We start from the raw sequence: 13,533 nt of genomic DNA, 5'->3' as shown, positions 1-13,533 counted from the left end.
TACAAATGTTACTAGTCTGTTATTATAGTCTCTCATTTAATCTCATTAGTTATTATAAAATTATGTAAACGGTTTCCACCAAGTATCATATTGATAGACGAGTTTCCGTCTTTAAGTATGGCGTTCTACCGGGATGCGGTTCTTGAACTTTTATGAAATACGTAACTAATGATAATCTAACTAATACTAGGCACTAGGATGGCGCCTCGCTAGTAACTATTTATTAATCTGTGGCCTCGCCTCTAAACGGCACCGAAGAAAGGTATCTAGTTTAACTACACTTAAGGATCAAAATAGAAGGAACGACCTAAATATTGAATCTACTAATGAATTAAGTTGCGTCTCCCTTTCCCACCGTTCGTATAATCATTATGAAGTATTAGATAAAATTAAACATTATCCGAGACTTGCATAATACTGAGTAAAGTGGGTAAGGGTATCGTCATTAAGTAGGATGCTCGTGAGCTTAATTCAAGGCATTGCTGCACATAATATCTCATTATTTTAATATGTAGCTTGTTGCCAGGATCTGGTTTGTCTATTAACTAATCCGGCACTCCTTTGGATTCCCATCACGCTTCTAACCCGTGACGAAAAAAGACAACTGTCTCATCCATCACGAATTCATGATCTGAATCGTGCCGTAACGGCACAGAATAAATAATAGTACTAAGTACAGAAGACTCACTCTCTAACAAAACGCGTCTGTTACGATCAGCATAGATATGGCCGCTAGGTGGCGACAGCGCCACGCGCGGCTTATGGCAAACCCCAAAATTGGGGCCGAACGGATGCACTTTTAGCTACCTGTAGCAAAGCGACGAAATCGCGGAGTGAGACACGCCTGGTAACGGCGTGGTGTATTGATACACTACAGATTTACACAAAGACTCGGTAATTTCGGTACATTCGGTGTATTAAAAGAACTAGTCTGTAAACATAATTTACCTTTACATTTTGTTTGTTTTATTTTTATAAATAACGTTTTTGAATGAAAATAGGAAATTAAACATGGGCAGGCGTGCGTGGCTTACTCCGCGTTTTCGTCGCTTTGCTACATAGCTACAAGTACCTACATACATACACCAATTTTGGTGGCTAGCCATAAGCCGCGCGTGGCGCTGTCGCCACCTAGCGGCCATATCTGTCCTGATCGGAACAGACGCGTTTTGTTAGAGAGTGAGTCTTCTGTACCTAGTACTATTATTTATTCTGTGACTTGGGCGCAAAGAATATAATACTCACTAGGAGAAGAACGGTAACTCCATACAAAAAAATGTCCCCAACCGTTTATACGTTTATACTACTGGCGCCCTCGATGTGTACCAATGGAACTAAAGTTAACAACCGGTTTAGCCTGGCGGGTATTGGTATTATAGGTATATAGTAATTATGTTGATAAACATATTTGTTATCTTCATATCACGAAATATATGAAAGATGCAAATATTACCCCTTGTTTGTGGTATTATCTATTGATTTAAATAAAAGGCATATTTATGTTTATAACATTGTATTATGTTTTACATATAGAAATATACACTGAAAATTAAACCCTGACAACTTAATAAAAATAGACATTAATAAAGCGCATTCACAAAGTTTTCAGTATTATACAAATAACATTAGGCATGCCTACCTATTACATTTTACACACAGATACACTACACTTTACACACGGCATTTTACACAGATTTCTAACTTGTATTCATACATTTCTTCACGGTTAATTAATACGCTTTCCAGATGCGTTATGACTCGGTTCCTTCTGAACCCACTAAAGCTGTATAAATTTCACTCTGGCTGCTTCAACAGCCGTTGCTCCGCATTTAGCACATTTTCTATGTGCATTGCTGTAATCTATGTAGGTACAGACTTACACCGCTTACTAGACTTACTTGTACCGCTACGTTGTAATTATTATTTAAAGATTTAATAAATAAAATGTTCGTTATGAACTTTAACCACAGCAGTTGGACAGAGTCATTGACAAATATATTTTTTTATTATGGTGGGTAGACGTACCTACCCTCCATATATTTTATGAACATTGATAAAGACAGTTGGAAGCAAATATTCATTATAAAACTTAATCGCGTGTAATTAAGTTTTAAGCGTTTTAAGTCCCGTTTTATGATTAATTATGTATAAAATTCGTGATAATTTAAATCAGAGTTGGGAGCAATGTTGCTGTAGAAAAATGTTTTTATTTTTATTACTCGCAACTTTTTCTCGGAGGCCAACGCACACATAGAAGCTTCAGGCGCACACATGCGCAATTATTTGGGGACATAACTTTCTTAGGAAGTGAACAGGCCTTGCTTGGGCGACATTGACAAAAAACGATGTTAAAACGTCACTTGAGTCAAACGGAACGCATTTACTGAGCTTGGCTATTTTTACCGTCGTTTAGCAATACGTTTCATTGTACGTCACATTCAGTTGTTTTATTTTACTTAGAAACGTAAAAAACGACTAAGATATAATATATGATATACACAACGTTAATAAAACTTCATAATATTTGATAATGATATTACGTCATTTAAAATAAAATGTGTATCAAAGAATATTGCCAGCGCTCACTCGCGAGAGTGGAATGGAACGCTATGCGCACGTTTGAATATCCTTCACTACGATTGGTCCGATGACGCCATGCCATGCTTACGATCGTCCATTTTGACATTTATCACGTTGTGAGAAATGTAGACGGAGTTATTTTATTAAAATAAATATGGCTATGTTAGCGGAACCTCGTCGTAAACAGAAAGTGATTAATCTACGTGCCAAGAATAGTGCTTGGAGCAAAGATGCCAATAAATTCGGTCAACGTATGCTGGAGAAAATGGGTTGGAGCGCCGGGAAAGGGTTAGGTGCTAAAGAAAATGGAATTGTTGAACATGTTGTGGCTAGATACAAAAATGATGAGAAAGGCTTGGGCTTTGAGGATCGCAATGACCAGTGGACCAAACATGAGGACGATTTCAACGCTCTACTTGCGAATTTATCTAATGGTAAGTTTGATATATACGATTTTTTCTGTATAAAGTCAATAATATTTTGTATCCCCATGGACTATAGCCCAAGCCCTCTCGCGCACGAGAAATTATTATTTACTATTTATTTAATATTTTGTAAGAATATTTAATATTCATTATTTACAACCAAGTTTTTTTTTTGTTTTAAGGTGACGACAAAGAATCAAAAACACATAGTGGTGTTTCTTTAGAAGTTAAATCAAAGAAAAGCAAAGCGAGAGTACACTTTCATAAGTTTACACGAGCTAAGGACTTGTCCCGCTACAGTGAGAAAGACCTAGCCAACATCTTCGGCAAGAAGGAGCTGAAGCCTGAGAAGAAAAATGAAGAGATAGTAAAAGAGGACATTAAAACGACAGAACAAGTTTTCACAGAAAAAGGCAGTATGGCCGACTATTTTAAAAACAAATTACAAACTTTAAACTCTAAAAATAAAGTGACCTTACCTTTCAATGAGAACAAGCATGAAGATGATGCAGATTGTGGTTTTAGAGGATTTTCAGGCACAACAAATGATACCCAAGAGTCTGAAAATGCTTTCCCTGGTTTTGGATTTTCATTTTACAGTTCTGATGTACAAAATAATGTAAAAGATGAACCTATCACAAATAGTGAAGATAAGGAAATACCAGCTACAGAAGGTTCAGAAAATATTACGAAAAAGAAAAAAAAGAAGACCAAGAAAGTAGTTGATTCAGATGAAGTATTAGAAACACAAAGTTCTTTATCTGAGAAAAAAGATTGCTCAAATACTGAAAGTGGCAAATGTATACCCTATGAATACCATGAGGAGGGTGATATAAAGAAAGATAAAAAATCAAAAAAGAGACAGGATTTACAAGAAAATGTTGTGACGGAAAATGAAAATCATGAGAAAGGCGAAACAAAGAAAAATAAGAAATCTAAAAAGCGGCAGGACTTAGAGGAAAACGAAAATCGAGAAGAAGAAATATATGTTCCAAAGAAGAAAAAGAAGAAAAATAAAAATCATGAATAAGTAACATTGTTTTTGTTTTTATATAGGTAAATACGTATAAGGTGTATTCAGGTAATTTCGGAAATTGGATCATTCAAAAATCACTCATATTCCGTTGTAATAAGAGTCCCGTTTCGGAAATGTTCCACTTTTTTTCCTTTCGGAATTACCTGAATACACCTTAAGTATATTACTAATAGAGCATATTTCAAAAAAAAATAAAAAGCTTATATAAAAAGGGCGGCTTTGTAATCATTATGTTTTTTTAGATATTAATTTCAAATCATCTCAAATGTCTTGACGTTCAATTGATAACAGCCGTGGAACGGAACGTACGGCCGCCATTTTGAAACGCATGCGCGCTCGGCCCCGCCTACGCCATAAGCCATGTTGCATATTTTAGTGGTGTCCTGTTACGAAGTCGATTATAACGAAGCTTATCATTTCTGAAACGAATACGTGAAAAAGTAAATCAATTGGATGATTTAACTTCAGGAAAATACTCTGCGACTTCGTGAAAATAGATAACCACACATGTGAGACTACAAAATTAGAAAATAACCCCATCGCGCTAGATGGAAAGGAAATTCAACGTATTTACCGACAGAATAATAACTCCCTGTAAATAATTGGTGCATCACTACAACTGTCAGCTGTAAATCGTGTAAATGTCAAAATTGACAGTATGACAGTTTACTTTGCGCACGTGTTTATATTCAACGCTGTATTGTTTCTCTGAAATAAATTATCCGATGAATTGCGGAGGAACAATCCTATAATAAATAGAAATGGTAATTCACGAAGAAAGCGAGTGTCCAGTTGAAATAGCGGTGATAAGGAAACCTGAAATCCTGGAGCCGAAAAAGTATCTTATGATCAACAACCACATCCGAGAACTTATCAACATAGAGGACAGCCCTTCAGATGCCTCCTCTAGCGACCAACGAGAAGAAGAAGGAAACGAAGACAGTAAAAAGCGCGTTAGGACGTCCTCAAAGAAACCGAAGAAAAGAAAAACTGAGTCTGAAGATAACACAAAAGCTAACGAAATTAGTGAGAGTGATTTAACAGAACTTCGAACTGTTTACCAAAACTGTTTGGCCGTTATCAATAAAATTGAGGCCAAGTATGGGCATCTACTGAATATTGATACACCGGGCTATAGTAGATTGCAATATGGATATAATTGTGATGAAGGTCAGAGATACAATGAATGCCACTGTACCAAGAACAAAAAAATTGTGTTTGACGATGACGGCCAACAACATACACAGGAAATTGAAGATCACATATGTCCTCCGATGCCTAAGAAGTATGCAAAACCAGCGGAATGTAGTGTAACTACAGATAGTGAAGATTACAACTTATCCTTACCGGACGATTTGCCGACCTTAGCAAAGTTGCTTCAGAACCCAGAATTAAATCATCGAAATAAAGTTATAGACAAAATAAAGAGCATAAAACAAGATCATTTGAATGAGCTGAGATTTAACCGGCCAGCTATAATACAAGCTATTAAGCGAGATCCGGATGAGGTGTTAGGGTTCACAGGGGTTAATTTTGCTTCCTTGCCTGGGTATTTATAACTTTAAGTGTTAGTTATATAAGCCATTATTGTTTTTATAATAATTATACTCAATTATTTTATACCTACTTTTAGTCACAAGTACGAAGAGTGCCCTGTACTAATATATACAGAATTTCTTATGGGAAAATGTTGTTATGCAAGTTATGCTGGAACAAATAAAGTGGAAACAATTTGCCAATGGTTGTCATTCCCTTCTTTCCACATTGTGTCCCAATTCTTCTTATTGTTTACATAAGAACAGGCTGATTGTAAAATAACTTGTAACTAATAATATTAGCGAAAGTCTCTTTCTAATTCCTTTGATTAGAAAGAGACTTGCTAATATTATTTGTTACAAGTAGTTATGCAACTGGCCCCTGGTAGTTAGTATTATAGAAAAACTGCCAATGCTTAAATTCCCTAAAATAGGTTGTCCTTTGAGTATGTTGCTAGGTCTTAAAATTGACCATAGTTTTGCAGAAATCAACTGACTTTTTATATTTTTTAACGTTACGCACACTATAACCAGAGCTTGGTGGGGGTGAGCTATTTACCTTATAATTTGACATGTCTTACATCAAATTACAAGGCAAATAGCTCACCCCCGCCATCTCTGACTATTAACATGGTGGATTTGGTTGCTTTCTGTATTGATCAAAAAATGGAATTGGTCGGTCAGTTTACAACTTAGGTGTGCTATGAGAAAATTCTCAGCTAGCACAAGACAGGAACCCATTGCCAATTTGAATATATCATAAGTGTTCATGATAAGATAAATTATTAAAATTTAGTAGGTACATTTTATGAGGAATAAAGAGGATTGTATTGATGACATTCTGTATCCCAGGCATGTACTGGCATCATATTAGATTAAATATATTATATGTATACTATTTTGTTAAACACCTTCAAAATAAACAGTTATACAAATAACGACTTTTTCATCATTACAACAAGGACTATTCACTACTATGAAATAATATAGTATTTCTGGCACCACAAAGTATAGAATGACCATTGTCTGGTTCAATGATGCCAAATTAGATGTGCGTTTAATGAGCTATGCGTGCAATCGAATGAATACCTTATTCTTTGGTGATAAGGTCTTCTGTGTGGTTGTTGAACTAATTCGGTACGTTTGCATGTGGTCATATTGCAGACTGAATAATGATGTGGCCGCATACCATTTGCTAGGAACCTGACGGCTTTATGAAGTTACTGGAATTTTGTGTCAGGCCTTGTTACCTAGTTATACTTAACACGCTAAGTACATATGGTGCTACTTTACCGCACTAGTGTGATAATTAGCACATTAAGGGTGGCAATTTCTCTGTAGATTGATTTAGTTACCTACCTGCGGAATTTATTTCTATTATTAAATCTTTTTTAAGACTACCTATATCAATTTAATACCCAGATTTACGCATCTTTAGGATGCGGTTAGATACCTACCTATCTAGAGTGCCGTAATGCTATCTGGAATGTACTTACAGTTGCATAGTACTTATTATAGGTATTTTAACCGTTTAAGGTACTGCGTGTTAACTTAAAGTACTAATAGCAATGGAAACCCAAGAATTTATATTAGGTAAGTATTTAGCACCATTTGAAAATCTTGTAAATTTGATGCATAACATGTATAGCTAATTCAGGTCACGGCAAATACTCTGCTGACTCTCGGGTACGTTCAAGCCAGTAACAGTTATAGCTACATAGAGTTTGAAACCTTACGCACAAGTAGGTAACCTGCTACATCATAAGGGCTTATCCAATCGATACTCAAGGCTTGTCCCTGCTTTCCCAAGATGTTTAGTCAATACGGTCTGCCTCACGACACCTCTAGCACCGCTAAGTTCTGAATAAACAAAACATTTGCATAGTATTACCGCGTGGCGAATGCTTTTGTTAGTATACTTGTTAACCCGACCACTCGAAAAATAACCGAAGACTATTAAGCAGTCTTAGAGCGCTGTGGACGTTCAACTTTGGCAATATAACGCGTTACTGCCTTCTGATTTCAAACAAGGCAGTTCTGTAATCTTATACGGCGCTGGCCCGCGTCATCATCAGACGCCTACGACAAAACCTTTGGAATACGATTAAAATTTAAAAGTAAACGGAACGACGCGTTTGACAAGGCCTATTCAATAACAAAATTAACCAAGACACTGGCCATATGTAAAACTTAATTGACCGTTGCAATATTCAGTGTTTAAAAAAATATTTTAAAAAGTTTGCCTGATTTGGTTTTAGAGTGTAAAAAACAGTTATTTAAAAAATACCTACCCACTACTAATTGGTCATTTGAAACCTATGTAAGATAAAAGTGTAACAACAAACATGCGAAGTGATTGATATTAATGTAACGTGATACGGTGATTGCATGATGAAATTGGATAACTTTGGATTTGAAAAACTACAGGTCCGTACCTATATTTTTTACATGTCTGCCACCATATCTGCCACTATGTCTAACACGGTACAATAGGTAATAATCCACACAGTATATGTACCTTGTACCTACCTAAATTATTAGGTTATACTTAATACAATAATATTAAAATTCTTAAAAAATCTCTTAAAATCCTATTGCCTCAGCAATAGAATAGAGCCACAATTAACTCACCACACAGTTACCGGGGATAGAGGTGCACCGTCCGCACCGCCGATGCTGGTTCAAACAGTTACGAATTTAAGTGCGACAAAATAACATTAAATATGCATTTAGATTCTCAAAATGAGCTCTTTCATTTGATATGTAACACGATATAGTTTCAAAAACATATCTTTTAATTTTTCATTTAGGGTCCCCCCCCCCCCCCACCCAAAGCTTCCATGTTAAAAATTTATTTTTTTCCGTTTTTGGGTCACGAATTTACATATGTGTACCAAATTTAAACTTAATTGGTCCAGTACTTTTAGAGAAAATGATGGGCTGTGACAGACGGACAGACAGTAAGACGCACGAGTGATCCTATAAGGGATCCTCTACTTGTTACGATAAAATTTCATTGTCTATTAAGTACCTATAAGAAGAAATGGGTAGGTACTTTTATGACCTCGTAAAATCTATAGCATGCCAAAAAAAAGTTTTAGCATTTAGAAAAATTAATACATTTTCACGATAGTTTACCTAAGGTGATTTGGAGTTTGTTATCGATTCGTTAATTTTTATTGGAGTTTTATACCGTGAACTCTAATCTTACGTTCTTTTTTATAACCCGGTCGATTGTATAATATGGCATAACGTATAATTCGTAACAGTGATGAATTTAATTATAGAAGAAACCACAGATCAGGAGAAAGTGGCATTAACCGTTGTTAGTTCGTATACGTAGTCAGGATTATAATGCAGCTAGCCACAATAACGAGAAGATAAATTAATATCATTGAAGCTTTACTCATATTTAATCATCTTTACCATTGTCTGTATGAGTTTTGGCAAAAAAATAATATACTGTGACTATGCTAAGCTGCATGGCATTTGTTAACGCATTGTAGAAATTTTATCATAAGGACAAAAACGTCTTTCTCTGAAAATATTGTTCTGCCGTAGTCGTACCACGTACCCACTACGTACCTACTGACCTCTCTAATTAATTTTCAAAAATGTGTTAGTGGTAGTTTTAGCCGAGTTTTTCAAAGATGCGTTCCTATTCTTCCCATTAAATAGTAGTTAGCCAATAGACGATACGAATTATTCTTATTTAAGTGTTATTTATTGATAAAAACAAAGAAAGGAATAAACAAACATAATAAAACTTACAAAACTAAAGATAAAAAATTTGCCCTAGGTCGCCGTCAACGGGCAAGGTGCCCAGAAGGCTGGCCGTATTTCCCCGCTGAATAGCGATGCTAATACGCTGGGCGAAATAGTGGCCAGCCCTCTGGTCACCAGAAGCCTCTATTAAGCGCGCCGACAAGTCTTTGTACAGTCGACGCGCACTTGGCCCCCACGGCCCCAAAGTTTCGACACCAAACGCCGCAAATATGTAGCTGCTTCCCAGAGCGGCATATTTGCGGCGCTTGAGGCTTTCGGCTGAGGAAGCCGCAGCGCCAGCAGAATCTTTGGTACTTGGAACATGGGACGGTGCCAGGGTATCAACGCAAGTAGCGTCCCAAACTAGCGGCCGACCCATGCTCCAAGGCACCAGTGTCATTCCGTCGGGTCTCTTGCCGTCATCCCTGGCCAGACCGCTGGGCTCGAGGACTGCAGGTACTTTGGCACTAACAAGAGCCCGACGGAGGACATCATTTATACTGGCATGGCGGGGGATCCTGCCAGCGCTTCGAGCACATGAGAGGCCATGGTGGCCAAGAATGTCCACCGTGGTGCCACATTGACAGCGATGTGGCTGATTGGTAGATGCCCCTAAACGTAAGCTAGCTGCTAGGCGGAAGGTAGTATTGTCTAGAAAAGTCCCAATATTTGGAGAGGGTAGCGCCTGCAGCCACAGACCTGACTCCCACTCTGCAGTCGCAAGGAGACGAGCTCGGTCTGTCGAACTAGGTGACGTATCTAAAAGGTTTTTCCGTACTAGTTGACAGAGCGGCTCGTCCCACTGCCTCTGCGAGCAGGGATTTTCAGGCAGGTCTGTGTTGGGACAGGTTATAGACCAGACGTTCTTGGCCTCGGAGCAGTGTGCGGCCTCTATAGATCCAATAGAACGACCTAGTATTTTCCCTATAAGGCTTTGAGCACCATGCACCGAGGACAAGAACGCAGGTAAGGATACACAAGAAATTTTGCGGATGCCCAGGCCGCCAAACCTAATGGGTAGGCTAGCCTGGGTCCAAGACCTTTCGTCAAAAGAGATGTTAAAGATGGATGTGAGTGTTTCAACTACCAATGTATCTAATTTTGAGACCAAATTGGGATGTTTCCAAAGATGGGTTCCGCGAAGAATATACGTGAATTTTGGAACGAAAAGACAATGCTTAACGATCGAATAGGCTGAATGTAGATTAATTTTGGCCAGGCGGTGTGATGTAGCTGTAAAATTTTGAATTTTTGAGTCAACGAAATTTTCAAAGGATTGGTCTAAGACGGGACAGCCAAGGAGGTGAAGCGATTCTTTGTTTACAATTTTGATACCAGGGGCGAGTTGTCTAAAAAGGTTGATTGTATTGTCCTTGTCCGGACAGGAATCTGTAATAAAAAGTTCGCATTTGGATTGTAATAAAAGCTCTTGGTATTATTATGCTAAGCTATGCCAATAGTCTGCTCTATCAGAACCTTCTAACTGTCTCATTATTGGCAGATATTTTTAACTGTAGGAATAGATTACAGATTAAATCTTAACACGTGACAAAAAATTATTGATGAATGTACAGTCGCCATCAGATATATCGGAACGGTCAAGGCGCTTACAAGTATCTGAACACGCCTCTATTTTCCGGGCGTTAGAGTGTGTGTTCAGATATTGTGAACACGCTGGCTGCACTAATATATCTGATGGCGACCGTACGTACTCATTCTCATCTCAAGCCATGTCCCTAGGCGCATTAGAGGCATGCATTTTGATTTCTAGGTGAATGGGTGGTCGAGACTTCATTTTCTGCTAGAACTCGTATGTAACCTACACCTACTTGCATATGTAAATACGTTGTCTAAATAGGTTTCTAATAATGACTGTTTGTCTAGTTGTTTTGCCTCGTAACCTAATCGTTTTTGTTCTGTTTTCGAAACAGTTAGAATTTTCGGTTAGTGTATTTATTGGACAAGCCATTCGTAAATAGCATGGTGTCATGGATTCTATTAGCACAAATAGTTGCAGTATGTTTTAAGGAAGAATGTCAAGTACCTAAATTTAATAGGAAATTAATACTCAAATAGGCATTAGGTTTTGACAGACTTTTGAAGACATATAAGTAGGTATAATTCTATATAGCCACCAAAAAATGGTCGTCCCCAGGCCATCTCCCGCATAATGAGTCACACAAAGAAATGATCGCAACTTTTTTATTATATAAACGAGCTTCGATTAAGTTAGCATGTAAAGGTACCTCATTTTTTTAATATAATATATTTTTGCCAATGCGTTCCTTTTATTGACCTAAAATTAAAGTGCATGCAGGCGGGATCCGGGATGAGTCACACTTACGATGAATGAAACATTATCCAGTTTGTATTTATCAAATGTTATGGTTAACATGTGGGCGCATGCAATAACTAAACCTAGGTATCTGATTCCAAATTATGCTGGTATTGCAAGTGCAATCCCACATCCCACTCATAAGTAGGATGGACATTATTATTCTCTATCACCTACATATAGGTAAACCATGGGTAAACCTGTGACTAAAATAGCTTTGTAAAAACCGTTAGGTAGGTACTTGCCGTACTTGTAATGCAAGTAGAAATTTATCTTCCTTTTAGAGTCTGTGCGGAAAGAGAAGAGTCGTGGTATGTCTGGGGCCCAATACATTCCCAGAACTTTTCTCTTTCCGAACAGACTATGCATTATCGTACCTTTATCCTAAAATAGGCAACGCGATTAGCTCTTTTAATATCAGCTAAATTAGTTAAGATCCAATCATCAATTTCTATCAGGTGACACTGTGGAATGTTCAGCTGCTCTACCGTTTCTGGAATTTAAATTAGCAATTCCAAATTTGTAAAACACGAGACAAGTCGTGACATGTGCGCCAGACAGGCTGCCTTTATAATGGTGTCCATTAAACGATGCGTCACTACATTTGCTCTTTAGTCCCTTTGCAAAGGTCGCAACATGTAACGTATCTTGCCTACTATCTCAGAACGCAGTCCTAATGTCCAAAAGAAAAAAGTTAAGTTACATAGGTTAGTTGCTTAAAATATGACGATCAATGAAAGTGGAATCTTGAGCGTTTGCTAGGGTTTCAAGGCGCGAGGATTAAACAAACTTTACTACCGAATAAAAACACAAAATGTTTCCCCACACCAACGCGAGGAAACCGTGTTGCAATGACCTTTGGCAATAATGAAAAATAAGTAGTTTTTTTTAACTTTAACCCAAGTTAGGAGAAGTAGAAGTCAAGGCTGACTGTGGGCGGTAACCCACATGCCGCGACAACCGGTTACTTACCACAATATCTCTTAAGCCAAATATGGCATAAAATATTACCGAAGTCATCTCGTATTAATTGCTTCAGACTAAGTTATTGGATGCTGTTATGCAATTAATGAAATTCGGCAATGCTGAACCGCGGAAAACTTATGCATTTTAATGCATTTGTTTAGTCTATTTGGGATTGCATAAGATTTGATTAATGTTTGTTTCTTCACTGCCTTTTGTTTTTAGGAATTATTAAAAAGCGAAATATTTTTTGTTATTTCTATATTTTCTACACAACGTAGGTGGATACAGTCAGCAGTAGAATTAAGCACTTAGCTAATCGGATACTTAAGGGAAGTAAGAGCGTGTTCAGTCATTTTGAAAACCTTGGCTACTTAGCCACTTTTGCTGCTTAACTACTGTGTATAGGTATATGTTGACTTCCAATTCAAAAAATCACATCACTTGGTTTCTAAAAGATATTTATGATGAATTTGTGAATGGCTGAACTCATTGATATTAAGAATGATAAGATAATGTACCTACCTATTTTGGTAATGATAATATATTAGTTCAAAATATCATATTTATATCCTACATGCTTTTGCAAAACCGGCTAAACAACTTTACGCAAAGTGCGTGTTGTACGCAAAATTTAACGATCATTTATGCTTTTCACAACATTGCATGGAACATTAAAGTCTATGTTAAAAGCCTAATAAATTCCAAATCTAGCTGTAGATCTACCATATCGCTTAGTTTAAGCAAGGAGTGTCGAGCCACTCCTGAGTCCCCGTGAGAACAGCCTTTAAAGTTAATCGGTTTGCAATATTTGTTTACTATCACATTAATAATGCTTCGTGCCTTGGCTCTGTCTTGAATTGTTTAACTATGCAGGGTGGACCTGAATACTCG

At 37.3% G+C, this 13,533-nt stretch overlaps 3 protein-coding genes across 13 annotated transcripts in view; all 3 read left to right on the top strand.

Moving 5' to 3' along the window:
• The window catches only part of LOC134668504 (tight junction protein ZO-3-like), a 132,062-nt gene that overhangs the window by 79,476 nt on the left and 39,053 nt on the right, over nucleotides 1–13,533 (top strand). Inside the window, exon 1 of one of the 11 annotated variants that reach the window (XM_063526002.1) lies at nucleotides 7,860–8,003. The exons of the other annotated variants lie outside the window; for them this stretch is intronic. Within the exon in view, the coding sequence (XP_063382072.1) occupies nucleotides 7,965–8,003 (39 nt within the window). The 5' untranslated portion in view covers nucleotides 7,860–7,964. Of the gene's footprint in view, nucleotides 1–7,859; nucleotides 8,004–13,533 lie in introns of those variants that run through there. 11 annotated transcript variants of the gene reach the window in all.
• Nucleotides 2,666–4,039, top strand: LOC134668307 (PIN2/TERF1-interacting telomerase inhibitor 1). The gene is made up of 2 exons (XM_063525792.1): nucleotides 2,666–3,014; nucleotides 3,188–4,039. The coding sequence occupies exons 1-2, from the start codon at nucleotides 2,735–2,737 to the stop codon at nucleotides 4,033–4,035; spliced, it is 1,128 nt and encodes a 375-aa protein (XP_063381862.1). The 5' UTR covers nucleotides 2,666–2,734; the 3' UTR covers nucleotides 4,036–4,039.
• Nucleotides 4,422–5,776, top strand: LOC134668315 (uncharacterized). The gene has a single exon (XM_063525799.1). It carries the CDS (start codon nucleotides 4,803–4,805, stop codon nucleotides 5,598–5,600), a length of 798 nt encoding a protein of 265 aa, XP_063381869.1. The 5' UTR covers nucleotides 4,422–4,802; the 3' UTR covers nucleotides 5,601–5,776.

The sequence above is a fragment of the Cydia fagiglandana genome, chromosome 1 (genome assembly GCF_963556715.1).
Source record: "Cydia fagiglandana chromosome 1, ilCydFagi1.1, whole genome shotgun sequence".
NCBI lineage: Eukaryota > Metazoa > Arthropoda > Insecta > Lepidoptera > Tortricidae > Cydia > Cydia fagiglandana.
The sequence above is the reverse complement of the archived record's forward strand: the minus strand, read 5'-3'. Positions and strand labels throughout refer to the sequence as shown.

Excerpts from the sequence above, each read along its gene's own strand:
- LOC134668307 (XM_063525792.1), top strand. The coding sequence starts at position 2,735 with ATGGCTATGTTAGCGGAACCTCGTCGTAAACAGAAAGTGATTAATCTA. Across the intron at positions 3,015-3,187 it reads ACTTGCGAATTTATCTAATG|GTGACGACAAAGAATCAAAA; the intron begins GTAAGTTTGATA and ends TTTTGTTTTAAG.
- LOC134668315 (XM_063525799.1), top strand. The coding sequence starts at position 4,803 with ATGGTAATTCACGAAGAAAGCGAGTGTCCAGTTGAAATAGCGGTGATA.